Source organism: Gallus gallus, chromosome 3 (assembly GCF_016699485.2).
Source record: "Gallus gallus isolate bGalGal1 chromosome 3, bGalGal1.mat.broiler.GRCg7b, whole genome shotgun sequence".
NCBI classification, from domain to species: Eukaryota; Metazoa; Chordata; class Aves; order Galliformes; family Phasianidae; genus Gallus; species Gallus gallus.
The window spans coordinates 106,913,067-106,925,740 of NC_052534.1; the positions used below are offsets into that span (position 1 = coordinate 106,913,067).

Below are 12,674 nucleotides of genomic sequence, written 5' to 3' on the forward strand. Positions count from 1 at the left end.
ACCTAAATCTCTCCTTTTAGTTTAAAGTCATTCCTCCCTTCTCCTACCACTATTAGACTGTGTAAACAGTCAGTTTCCCTCCTGCTTGTAAGCTCCCTTCTTCTCACTTCTTGTGGAGAAGCAAAGAAAGAGCAGCCACAGCACGTCCACCCCAAGAAGCAATTGAACCCGAGCAGTCACTGTAAGTTGTGTTCCCTGGCAGTGATTGAACCTTTCAAACCAAACAATGCTGGCACTGCCTTGTACCGTTCCCTCCAGCACTGCCTGGGAGCAGGTTGGGTTTGTCCGCCCTGGGGAGCAGGACTTACAGAAGCATTTGCTCCAAGTCCCATTAATTCCGAGTAGGATTGGTTTTGAATTGAGAACACTTAGATCTTGATGCTCTGGGTGCCTGCAGTCCTTGGGCAGACAACAGGCATCTGCTCAACACAGTCTGTGGAACTGGGAGAGTCATTCCTCTCGCAGACCAGAAGGTTTTCATTTAGGGAGAGTTAAACCACACACCGAGGTCCCTCCAAACCATTGGCTGACTATTCCCAGCGACTGTGGGATGCCATCATTTGGGTTGAGTTTGGAATACCCTTCTAACGCTCTGTATGGAATCACGGGGACACAAGCAACCACAGCACACACACAGGGGTTACGTGTTTTTGTTGTTCTCTTTCTCTTTATTGAGAGGAGGGGATGACATGTGGGTCAGAGCATGGAGAAGCTGCTCCCAAAGCCACCGCGGTGCCTCCTCTCCCCCAGGGGCTCCTCCTCAGCCCTTATTTCCACTTCCAGCTGGCAGGCAGGCAGCAGTACATCTTGCACCCGTGGGAGGTGGCCCAGATCTGTGTCTTGGAGCACGTGTTGGAGCAGTAGCCGATCTTGGGGCAGTACTTCAGGATCAGCCCATAGCCTGCGAGGGGAAGCACACAGTGTTGGCTCAGGGTGCTGCCCCCAATGCCACCTCCAGGCACAGGCACTGCTCAGGGGCATGACTGCCCAAGCCCAGAAGTTGGAAGGAAACTTGAAGAGCACAAGCTTAGGAAACTAACTGCAGCTCCCTCTCCCCGCAGCTGCTCACTACAGGGCCAGGTGATGGTGCAGATGTGGATGAGAAGTGATATCTGAATGGGGTTCCTAAGGCCTAGCTGGAGAATCTTAGCTCAGAGTCACCTTTTGCCTCTTGTAGAAGAACCAGAGTCTCAGAAAGAAGCATTAACAGCCATAGCTGTGTCACATCAGTAAATCAGATACACCCAGGACTGTTTCTTGATACAGAAATCAATTCGAAAGAGTATATCCTGGTACTATGAACCTCTCATAGCTCCCAACAGATTTATCAACATCTAGACTCCTACTGAGAAATGGTCTGTCCTGGGCTCACCCCCAGACTGAATACTGAAGTTACTCTTACTCAAATCTGCCTGAGCTAGCCCTTATTTCATAGCCCCATCGCATCGACCTGGTGACAGCAATCACCTCCCATGGAGACAGGCATATCTGTGAGAGTTTAAGTCACTTTAAACAAAAGAATCCCAGTTTGCATCAGCTCATCTTGCCCCGTTTGCCCTCTTACCTGGGGTGGCCAGGGAGACCAGCAGGAAGACGGAGAAGATGAGGTAGAGGAACCTCATGGCTGGAGGCGAGCTGGGGTGTGAGCGAGGCCGGAGAGAGAGGAGCTGCAGAGGCCTCAGTGGGAAGAGGTGGTACGGAGTGAAGCTGTGGCTGCCAGTATTTATAGAGCGTTCCCCTGCTGAGCGGAGGATGCTAGGGAGGCATGGGAATCCATCCAAGATTGTGCTGTTTGCGGCCGGACGCGCAGCTGTGGAACGAGCACCAGGACTTCCCGCATGCATCCAGGTGTGCTGGCAGCCTCCTCCTTCCCCGGGTCCAGTTGCTCAATGTCGGGCACCATTTCAACACCGTGCCTCTGAAGAGAGCACGAGGGAATAGGGACTGTCAACAGCAGGACCGGTGGGATCGATGGGTCATAGAATCACAGAACCATAGAATGGCCTGGGTTGAAAAGGACCACAGTGCTCATCGGGTTCCAACCCCCTGCTATGTGCAGAGACGCCAACCAGCAGACCAGGCTGCCCAGAGCCACATCCAGCCTGGCCTTGAATGCCTCCAGGGATGGGTCAGAGGGACCTGATGGACATTTGTGGGAAGAATGAGGATGGGAGAATGAGGTTGATATCACAGGGCTTGGGCCTTTCTCAGACTCTAGCAGAGATGCAGCAGAGCTGAGTCATGGCCACCATGTACTGATAACTGTCCCTATTGTCTGGACCCATCACCATGAGAAGCTGGCTGCAGTGAGAGGGGCCCTGCTGTGGGCAACCTTGGCTTGGGAAGGATCTGGGGCCTGTGTGTCCATCCCCAGTGTCATAGGAGCCAACATAGCTCTCACTTTAACAAACCTCATATTCCATGTAACCCCTGCTGTTGCCCCCCACCCCACTGATGAGCACTGGGGCTAACCCCTTTACCCAGCAGCTGGGTGAGCTTGCCATTTGCAGACGCTTTGTTCATTATCCCTGCCCCACAAACCAACCAGTTTCTCCAGTATTTTATGACTCAAAAGCTGGGTAGGGTGTAATGGTAAAGCATGTGTTTATTGGGAAATTACCCAAAAAAAAGCCCTCAAAACTCACGAAGTTAACGCAAACTCAAGAATTAGATTTAAATCCTCCTTGAAGAAGTCCCCAGATTTCATGTTACTGCAGGCTGGAATGTTTTATTGATTGAAAACACGTGTTCCTGCACTCTTTCCCATGCACTCGTCATAGAACTGTAGGATTGAGGAACTGTGTGAGTTGGAAGAGACCCTTAAAGACCATCTGTCCCACTCCCTGCACTGAACAGGGACACCCACAGCTCCATCAGTGCTCAGAGCCCATCCAGCCTGGCCTTAATCTTTCTATTGGCTTCAGTCTCCTCTTACAGGCCCTATCTTCTCAGTCTCCTGCCATTTCCTCAGCAGCCTTCAGCTCTTATCCTGCTGAAATGAACCACGGTACATGAACTGGCTGGATGCCTTTTACAAACCCAGCTCCTGTTTATCCTTGTGGGACAATTGGTTCTGGCCTCCCAGCACCATGACATTGCTCGTTTGTTTTGTTCCTGCCTATGACCCACTGCAATCTGATTTTTTTTCTGCAGGCTCCCTGTTTTGCATTCTCCAGCTAATCGCTCTTGTTTGTACAGAGAAGGTAGCTTCTCCTGTATTTGCTTTATTGTTTCTTAAGCACAAAAAGATCCACAGGGTTTGCTAATTCTGTCCTTTAATGCTTTGAAGTCCCTTTCACCTTCTTATCTATGAATATATTCAGCAGTCTATAGATGACCATATGAATCCTTAGGCAATACAGTACTGGACTCGCAACAGATTTCTGACCAGATACGGCGTGGGATTCCATTTCCTTAGCTTCATTTCAATATCTGCCTATCCCATTTAACCAGCCCTCTGGAAGAGATTCAGACAAAGTTATCCAAATATCTCTCAGGCTTTTGTTGCGGAGCACTGGGTTGGGAAAGACCCCCGAGGAACCTCATTGCCAGTGCAGGGATGAACGCATCCTGAAAACAGTTCTCTGTGATGGATGTGACCAAAGCATCATAGAATCATTACAGACGGAAAAGACCCCCAGGCACAACCCAAGCCCAGCCCCACCGTGCCCACTGCCCACGTCCCTCAGTGCCACAGCCCCACGTTGAACACCTCCATGGATGGTGACCCCACCACCTCCCTGGGCTGCTGTGCCACTGCAGCACCGCTCTCTATGAGACAAAATATTCCCTAATACCCATAGGAAATGTTTCCTAATATCCACGGATCAGATGCCCCAGCCTTATGGAGCAGGGCGCTGGGTGCCTGCAGGTGGGTCTGGAGGAGGGGCATCACACCCACATGGCCAAGCTGGGGCTAGGAGGTGAAGCCCACTGGAGCATGGCCCCAGGCGCCAGGCACCTCTGGCAGTGGGTACAGCAGGTCGGGGTGACACTGCACACACCGGAAGGCAAACACCACCTCTTTGGAGATGGCTTTGGTTGCGTTCCTCCTCTTGCCATGCTGCTCAGATCGGGAATCCCCCTATAAAACCCGGGGTGTCCAGAGCTGCCCACTGTGGCTGTTCCAGACTTGCTTTGCTCGGAGTGTGCTGAGATCTCCGCTCTCCTCCAGACATGAGGCTGCTCTGCGTGCTCTTTGCTGTGCTCCTGCTCTTCTCCATGGCTGCCCCAGGTAAGCAACGCTGCCCCCAGGCTCTGAGGGTGTGGGTGGGTGCACAGCCTCCAGCAGAACCATCCCCAAATGCTTCCCTTGGGTCCTTGAGCTTTAGAGGCATGTGGTCACAAGGCATATGCTGGAGGCACCTCCTGATCTTCTCCTTTCCATGCTATAGCCCCAGCCCTTCCTTTCCCTTCCATCCTCTGACCTCAGCACCCTGTGCCTCCTGTCTTTCCCTTCCAGTCTGCAGTTGGGCAGAGGGTGATGGTGCTGGCACTGCAGCTCACGTCCCTGCTTCCCTCTGCTCCCTTCTGCTTCAGACCGACGTAGAGCTGAGTGCCCAGTGTCCAGCAGGCTCAACGGGGGAAGAAAGCACTCATCCTACCCTACACGAGCACAGCGCTATGAGCCAGCAAGGAGATAACTCCTGACTTTTGTGCTCTGCTCTTCCTCATGTCGTGTTATCTCCATCTCTCCCACCACAGGGTATAGGAAGCGCAAGGGTACCTGCAAAGGGTACTGCGCCCCCACGTGCAACAAAAAGGATGAGTGGTCGTTCCACCAATCCTGCAAGAAGATGTACTGCTGCCTTCTCCCTCTCAAGAAGGGAAAATGATGGCCAGCAGGTCCAGCAGTGGAGCAGGAGCAGCTCTGGCTGTGTTCGTTGAGTGACAGATGGTGTTTTTTGCTTTGAAATAAATACGAGTTGATGTGATTTCTGAGTGCTGTGTGGTCCGTGCACCTCTGGGTGGGGGCACCAGGAGGGGCTCTGCAGTGTCCCTGCACAGCACACCTCGGGGGTATGCACCTGGGACTGCAAAATGACACACAGGGAGGGAAAAGGCTTTGGGAGCCCTGCTTTGAAGCAGAGCATGGAGTAGTTGGAAGGACTGCCTACTATTGCATTTTCCTCCACCAGAATTTAGGTAGAGAAGACACAACAGCCCCCAGGGCCCCCTCAGTCTCATTCAGCCCTCGGCCCAAGGATCTCAGTCCCACCAAAGGGGTAGAAGCTGGGGTGAACAGCCATTTCCTTCCCCTGCACCCCCAGAATCCCACTGCCAGGCTGTCTCTAGAGCATCCTCTCCCAGTGCAGGCACTCAGGTTTCACATCCTGCAGCTGCCTCTGGCACAGGACAAAGCAGGGGACTCGTCAATGCAATCCATGACTAAGTGCCCACGGGCCATGACTGCGTGTCCATGTCCATCAGCAGAGGTCACATACCCTGCGACCCCTTGGGGATCACCAATAACAGAAGAAAACCTGCATAGTTCTTCAGTGCCCCCATCCCTACCCCTCTATCACACAACAATCCTGCTGCAGGTTCTGCATCCAGAGGAGCCTCCAGAGCAGTATCGGAGGGTGAGATGCTTTGTGCCTAAAAGGACCAACTCCTGACTGCACCGTGGGACAGACAACAGTGCTGTCCAACCCTCCAGAAAGCAGAACAAGTTGCCAGAAGTGGGGCCCTTCATGCACAGCAAAAGGCTGAAATGATCAAACATTAAAACTTGCAAGGGGGGACCCCAAACCACAATAGCAACGAACCCTTTGCTGTTTCTTTCCCGTTTTTCCCCAAGTACAGTAGCATGAAGAAAGCAAAAAGCCCTGCGAAAGTGAACGAGCTGCAGAATGGGTTTTCGAAGAGGTGTCTCTTGCTCTGCTGTGTCTCTGGCCCTCAAAATGCACTCTGCAGCCAAGGAAAGCTTCTGATACCAACAGCTGATTCCAAATTTCCTTTGTTAGGAGAAAGAGAGCCCTCCCCAGTATTACTGCCCTGTAGACGTTACCGATATGTCCTCAGGAGAAAAGAGCAAGGAGCAGAGACTAAGGGACACTGGCTGCTTATTGCAATGCTTTGGCCACCAAAGTGCTGTCTCTGTGGTGTGGGAGTGATGCTTGTCCACACTGTATTCCCCAAAGGGCAACAAAATGCCCCTCTGCAGGTAGCATCCAGGAGGTTCTTAACGGATCCCCCTGGGGGCAAGCCAAGAGCTGATGGGAGCAAAGGCTCAACCAGTCTCTTGAAAGAAAGGTCACTAATAAACATCCTAAATAGTAACCCACATCAGCATTACGCATTGCACAGCATGACTTTGATGGTGCATTACTTCTGTGTGCTGTATGGTGAGACATGGCTCACTCCTGCTGGAGTTGGGATCCGATACAGAGAATTCAGAAACTATGCTCAGATCTCAGTGGGAGGAGATCATGCCCAGAAGTGAATTAGTGTTTACATGGGTGAAAGGCAGGGCAGTCCAAACTGGCACTGTGACAGCAATGCAATTGCAGGACCACGGATGTAAAGGCATGAAGACCCCGTTAAAATATCATAGAATAGAACCACAGCATCATCAAGTTTGGGAAAGACCTCCAAGATCATCCAATCCAACCACCAATATTTCCCCACTGACCCATGTCCCTCAGTACAACATCTGCACAGCTACTGATCACCTCCGGGGATGATGACCCACCACCACCCTGTGCAGCCCATTCCAACGCCTGTCCACCCTTTCAGAGAAGAAATGTTTCCTAATAGAATCATAGGATGGCCTGGGTTGGAAAGGACCACAATGACCATCTGCTTCCAACCCCCTGCTATGTGCAGGGTCGCCAACCAGCAGACCAGGCTGCCCAGAGCCACATCCAGCCTGGCCTTGAATGCCTGCAGGGATGGGGCATCCACAGCCTCCTTGGGCAACCTGTTCCAGTGATACGCCCTCTTTATTAAACATTTCAGCCATCATTAGATGAATATTTACGCCTTAGAAAGTCAGCCCCGATAAATCACTGCTGCGCAGAGTTTTTCTGTGTTTGCAGGGAGAAAAGAGCAGTTACGGGCTCAACCCGCAGGGAAAGGCCACTATTTCTGTGCTTAATTGTGATAAGAGAGCTAGATAAAAAAGGGGGGAAGGTTGAGAAGAAGACAAAAGGGACAGCTAAAGGAGTTAAAGCTGTGCAAATAGATTATTTGCAAGCACCACGGGAGCAATTTAAGGCCACTGTGTTGGAGACTCAGAGAGAATGTATGACACCTATTAAAATAAAAGCCCTGACAAAGAGCAGAAAGAAAAGGTCACAGTAAAACAGTGGGATGAGGAAGGTTGTTAGAAGGAAGAAGTTGAAGCCGTGTCCAAATGCAGAAAACTGAAAAGCTAATAAACTGTGCCTGACAAAAGCAAAGGAGCCTCCCCAAACAGGCATTTTGTTTCAAACATATCAGAGCAGGAAGCTTAGTGATGTAGGGCAGGATGTGGCCAGGGTGGTAGAGCTGAGAAAAGCCATTCCATAGAGGTTAAGTGAGATATTATAGAGCCATAGGATGGTCTGAGTTGGAAGGGACCCTTAAAGGCCATCTGTCCCACTCCCTGCACTGAACAGGGACACCCACAGCTCCATCAGCGCTCACAGCCCATCCAGCCTGACCTTGGCTGTCTGCAGGGATGGGGCACCACCACCTCCCTGCACAACCTGTGCCAGTGCCTCACCGCCCTTATTGAAAATGCCTCCTTCCTTACACCCAGGCTGGCTCATAAACCTGCCGCTGAACCCCAGCAGAGATAGATGCGGACTGATGCACATCAAACTCATTTTTAACGGCAGCTGATATCCCCGTGCAAGAAGAGGGAATGGTCTGAGGCACTGAGACTTCTACGTGCCACTCAGAGAGAGAAATGGGAGACGTGGGAGCCTTCAATCTCCTCCTTGTTGGGAGGCGACAACTGGAAGAAGCCCGGAGGGGTCATTGCCGTGCTGTGAGTACAGACTGCACTCAGCCTGAGAGCTCCATATCCCTATGCTTCAGACTGAGATGTGATCTGTCCTCCTCCCACTGCTCCCAGGGAAGAAAACTCCACGTGTTCAGCTCTTTGGTAACCAACTGTGTGCAAAACCACCGCCGAGACGTGATGCTAACGGGTCTTTGGGGTGTGCCCAGGGAACCACGCTAATGCTCTGCCTGGGGGCAACAGCAAGCAACCACAGCACACACACAGGGCTTACGTGTTTTTGTTCTCTTTCTCTTTATTGAGAGGAGGGGATGACACGTGGGTCAGAGCATGGAGAAGCTGCTCCCAAAGCCACCGCGGTGCCTCCTCTCCCCCAGGGGCTCCTCCTCAGCCCTTATTTCCACTTCCAGCTGGCAGGCAGGCAGCAGTACATCTTGCACCCGTGGGAGGTGGCCCAGATCTGTGTCTTGGAGCACGTGTTGGAGCAGTAGCCGATCTTGGGGCAGTACTTCAGGACCAGCCCATAGCCTGCGAGGGGAAGCACACAGTGTTGGCTCAGGGCGCTGCCTCCGTGTCCCGCTCTCCTGTTCCTAAAGTCAATGGAGCCTCTGCAGCCCCAGCCCTCAGCCCTCCGCTCTCCCACCGCCCTCTGAATTCTTCTCCCCCAATGCAATGCACTCCTACCTGGGGCGGCCAGGGAGACCAGCAGGAGGACAGTGAAGACGAGGCAGAGGAACCTCATGGCTGGAGGCGAGCTGGGGTGTGAGCGAGGCTGGAGAGAGCTGCAGGAGAGGAGCTGGGTGCTGCTGAGGGGCAGCGCTGGCATCCTGCTACTTATAGGGAGTGTGAGCAGAGAGGAGGGCTGCGGGGAGGGTTTGCTGCTCACCACGCCTCTCTTGGCTCCCCATGGCAATGGGAATGGCACAGAGCCTGCCCAACCTGAGGGAGCATTTGGACAATGGGGTGGAGCATTTGGACAATTCAGACGTGGGGTTTGAATTGTGAGAGGCCCTGAGTGGAGCTGGGAGTTGGATCTGTTGGGTCCCTTCCCATCTGAGATGCCCTGTGGTTCTTACCTTCCTTCTCCCCTCTGCTGCCTTTTCTCCAGCTCTTGTTTCTCCCATGGAATGGAGCACCTCAGCATCTCCCAGCACTGCTTCCCTTTATCTCTTTGCAGGCTCATCTGGACTCAACCTTTCCACTCGTTGTGCCTTAACTCAGGGAAGGAAATTATAGCTGCCCCTTTAGCATCCAGTAGAGTTGGATCCACATCCAGTAGAGTTGGCTCTGCATGCTGAGCCAACGTTAGCAATGAGCAGTGGTGCTCATTTCAATTCAAATATGACTAGCATGAATTAGGGATTCTCCTCATTCAGGTGTTTATAGGAACTTACACATTCCATATCTGTAAGATAAACCATTGCTTGTCAACAGGAAACAAAGAGGATGCTCTGCAGCTTAATTCAAATAAATAGCATTATTCATTAAAGAAAATTATGAATGGCCAACTGCAGGAATGAGCAGAGTTATTTCCCTACAGTGCTCATGGGAAACTGGAATAGGACAGAGGGAGGCAAAGGGGAGAAGCAAAGAGTGAACCAGAGAGCTGGGATGGTATGGACGTGTAGTGACAGATGATTGCGATTAGAACAGAAGAAGGGGAGAAAACTGCTAAAAGGGCAAAGGAGAAAGAGAGGAGAGAACGAGCTTTTCTCCAGTTTATTCTTCAGGAAAGTTCAGATACATCACTTACGGCCTTTGGAGTCCTTACTGCATTACAGTACAGTTTACAGTCTCATCAGAAACAGAGAGACAGACGCTAACTAGAGGTGTATTCCTGACCTGAGCAGCATGGCAGGAGGAGGAACGCAACCAAAGCCATCTCCGGAGAGGCGGTGTTTGCCTTCTGGTGTGTGCAGTGTCACCCCGACCTGCTGCACCCACTGCAGAGGTGCCTGGTGCCTGGGGCCATGCTCCAGTGGGCTTCGCCTCTCAGCTCCAACCTGGCCATGTGGGTGTGCTGCCCCTCCTGCAGACCCACCTGTGGGCACCCAGCGCCCTGCTCCCAGCCGTGGGCTCTCTCCATTCACTTGACCTGAGAACTATTTGGGTATTTTTTTCTCAGTTTTTTTCCCCCAGGATCAATCGAGACTTTGGCTTAAAGGAAATGAAAGCAGAACGGTCCATGACCATCAGTTACTACGTTTCTAGTTACCATGGCAATAGTAGAAGGACATCTCGGAAGGCTGTTCTGAGTCCTGATCTACCCAGGGTCTTCATTACCAAATCGCATAATGGAATAAAGACTGTGCTCACTGAATTTGCAGACAGCAGGCTGGAGAATGCTGGCAATCAGCACTGTTTGCAGAAGATTGATGGAGAAGTTGGAACAGGCAGCATCTGACAGTGCAGCAGTTCTGCGGGAGAAGCGTGGAGCTGCAGTGGGCAACAAGGATACAACTAACAGTACAGCATCCCGTTATGGAGATGGAGAAGCAGGATTATAGCTCGTCAAGCACTTATGGAATCATAAAATCACAGAATAGCTTGGGCTGGGAGGGACCCTTAAGGTCACCCAGTTCCAACCCCCTGCTATAGGCAGGGACACCTCCCTCTGGACCAGGTTGCTCACAGCCCCATCCAGCCTGGCCTGGAATGCTTACAGGGATGGGGCATCACAGCCTCTCTGGGCAGCTGTTCCAGCACCTCACCACTCTCACAGGAAAGAACTTCCCCTGATATCCAACCTCAATCTTCCCTCCCTCAACTTAAAACCATTTCCCCTTGTCCTGCTATTATCTACTCCTCTAAAGAGTTGACTCCCCTCCTGTTTGTAGGCTCCCTGTAGGTACTGAAAGGCTGCAATGAGGTCACCCCGCAGCCTTCTCTTCTCCAGGCTGAACAAGCCCAGCTCCCTCAGCCTGTCTTTGTAGGGGAGGTGCTGCAGCCCTCTGATCATCTTTGTGGCCTCCTCTGGACCCTCTCCAACAGCTCCCTGTCTTTCTTGTACTGGGGAAGGGCTTCCTGTGGTGGTGAGGAAGGGGGCACAGATCCCAGGTCTGTCCCAAGCCAAGGCTGCTCACACCAGGTTCCCTCTCATGTCTGGACCCACAGGTCTAAACCACAGTGAGAGAGCTATTGCTGCATCATGTCCACTGCTCAGCCCTATTGCATGGAGTTACACCTCTGCCAAATATGGAGAAACACCTGAATCCCCACAGTAGTGATCTTGATTTCCATCAGGTTCCTCTGCCCCAGCAGATCCATTCTATCAGTTCTCTGGCCTTTTATCAAAGTCAGTGATTTTCTTTCGAATTTGGTATTCATACCAGGGCTGGGGGGACAGCACACAGCCCTCCTCTCTGCTCACACTCCCTATAAGTAGCAGGACGCCAGCGCTGCCCCTCAGCAGCACCCAGCTCCTCTCCTGCAGCTCTCTCCAGCCTCGCTCACACCCCAGCTCGCCTCCAGCCATGAGGTTCCTCTGCCTCGTCTTCGCTGTCCTCCTGCTGGTCTCCCTGGCCGCCCCAGGTAGGAGGGCATTGCATTGGGGGAGAAGAATTCAGAGGGCGGTGGGAGAGCGGAGGGCTGAGGGCTGGGGCTGCAGAGGCTCCATTGACTTTAGGGAACAGGAGAGCGGGACACGGAGGCAGCGCCCTGAGCCAACACTGTGTGCTTCCCCTCGCAGGCTATGGGCTGGTCCTGAAGTACTGCCCCAAGATCGGCTACTGCTCCAACACGTGCTCCAAGACACAGATCTGGGCCACCTCCCACGGGTGCAAGATGTACTGCTGCCTGCCTGCCAGCTGGAAGTGGAAATAAGGGCTGAGGAGGAGACCCTGGGGGAGAGGAGGCACCGCGGTGGCTTTGGGAGCAGCTTCTCCATGCTCTGACCCACGTGTCATCCCCTCCTCTCAATAAAGAGAAAGAGAACAAAAACACGTAAGCCCTGTGTGTGTGCTGTGGTTGCTTGCTGTTGCCCCCAGGCAGAGCATTAGCGTGGTTCCATATAGAAAACTGAGACATTGCCTTGGTGTCCTTCTAAGATGTCCTTGTTCATTGCCCTGTGTCCTACCTGTGCTTATATGAGCGCTGATAATGTGCAGGTCTACTGGAATCGTACTGCTGGCTTGTGTGGGGCAACTGCAATCATGCACAATGCACCACGTTGGCCTGTGGCAAACTTTTCTTTCCTTCTTTCTTTTCCTTTCTCTTCCCAATGGAGGGCCAGCTTGGGTAAAGCTATACCCCTTCCCATGACCTCTTTAGATGCCATATGGGGAATGGATAAATGGAGTGCTGAAGGGAAAACCACAACCAGAGCCTCTGCAGCAGATTTCAGAGTTGAGAAGGAGCTGCAAACTGCCCCTTGTCCCATGTTTCACACTCATAGGCTCAGAATCACAGAGTATCCCAAGTTGGAAGGGAGCCACAGGGATCACTGAGCCCAACCCATCTCCATCCAGCGCAGCCCAAACCCTATGGCTGAGAGTGGTGTCCCAGTGCTCCCTGATGCTGTGCAGCTCAGGGCTGTGCCCACTGCCCTGGGAGCTGAGCAGTGCCCACTGGCCTCTGAGGCACATCTGTTCCCTCACCGCCACCATAGGTCTATCTATACGCCTGCTTCAAACCAGGAGGTTTTGAGGTCTTCTGCCGTGCAACAATGACAATAGTCAGATTAATTCAACTCATATGTAGCTGTTAATTATTTACTTCAGGAAAGGCA

The 12,674-nt window shown here is 52.4% G+C and overlaps 4 protein-coding genes across 4 annotated transcripts; 2 read left to right on the forward strand and 2 right to left on the reverse strand.

The window, feature by feature from the left end:
- Window positions 1–642: 642 nt before the first annotated feature.
- On the reverse strand, window positions 643–1,671 carry OvoDA1 (Ovodefensin A1). Its single transcript, NM_001317339.2, has 2 exons — window positions 1,565–1,671; window positions 643–901 (listed from the first exon to the last, which is right to left on the reverse strand). Exons 1-2 carry the CDS (start codon window positions 1,620–1,622, stop codon window positions 768–770), a joined length of 192 nt encoding a protein of 63 aa, NP_001304268.2. The 5' UTR covers window positions 1,623–1,671; the 3' UTR covers window positions 643–767.
- A 2,446-nt stretch (window positions 1,672–4,117) lies between these two features.
- OVODB1 (ovodefensin B1) lies at window positions 4,118–4,934 on the forward strand. Its single transcript, NM_001317139.2, has 2 exons — window positions 4,118–4,234; window positions 4,705–4,934. The coding sequence occupies exons 1-2, from the start codon at window positions 4,177–4,179 to the stop codon at window positions 4,833–4,835; spliced, it is 189 nt and encodes a 62-aa protein (NP_001304068.1). The 5' UTR covers window positions 4,118–4,176; the 3' UTR covers window positions 4,836–4,934.
- A 3,286-nt stretch (window positions 4,935–8,220) lies between these two features.
- OvoDA1-2 (Ovodefensin A2) lies at window positions 8,221–8,730 on the reverse strand. The gene is made up of 2 exons (NM_001317340.2): window positions 8,633–8,730; window positions 8,221–8,476 (listed from the first exon to the last, which is right to left on the reverse strand). The coding sequence occupies exons 1-2, from the start codon at window positions 8,688–8,690 to the stop codon at window positions 8,343–8,345; spliced, it is 192 nt and encodes a 63-aa protein (NP_001304269.2). The 5' UTR covers window positions 8,691–8,730; the 3' UTR covers window positions 8,221–8,342.
- Window positions 8,731–11,421: 2,691 nt separating this feature from the next.
- Window positions 11,422–11,881, forward strand: OvoDA3 (ovodefensin subfamily A, member 3). Its single transcript, NM_001317341.2, has 2 exons — window positions 11,422–11,479; window positions 11,637–11,881. Exons 1-2 carry the CDS (start codon window positions 11,422–11,424, stop codon window positions 11,768–11,770), a joined length of 192 nt encoding a protein of 63 aa, NP_001304270.2. The 3' UTR covers window positions 11,771–11,881.
- Window positions 11,882–12,674: the final 793 nt, after the last annotated feature.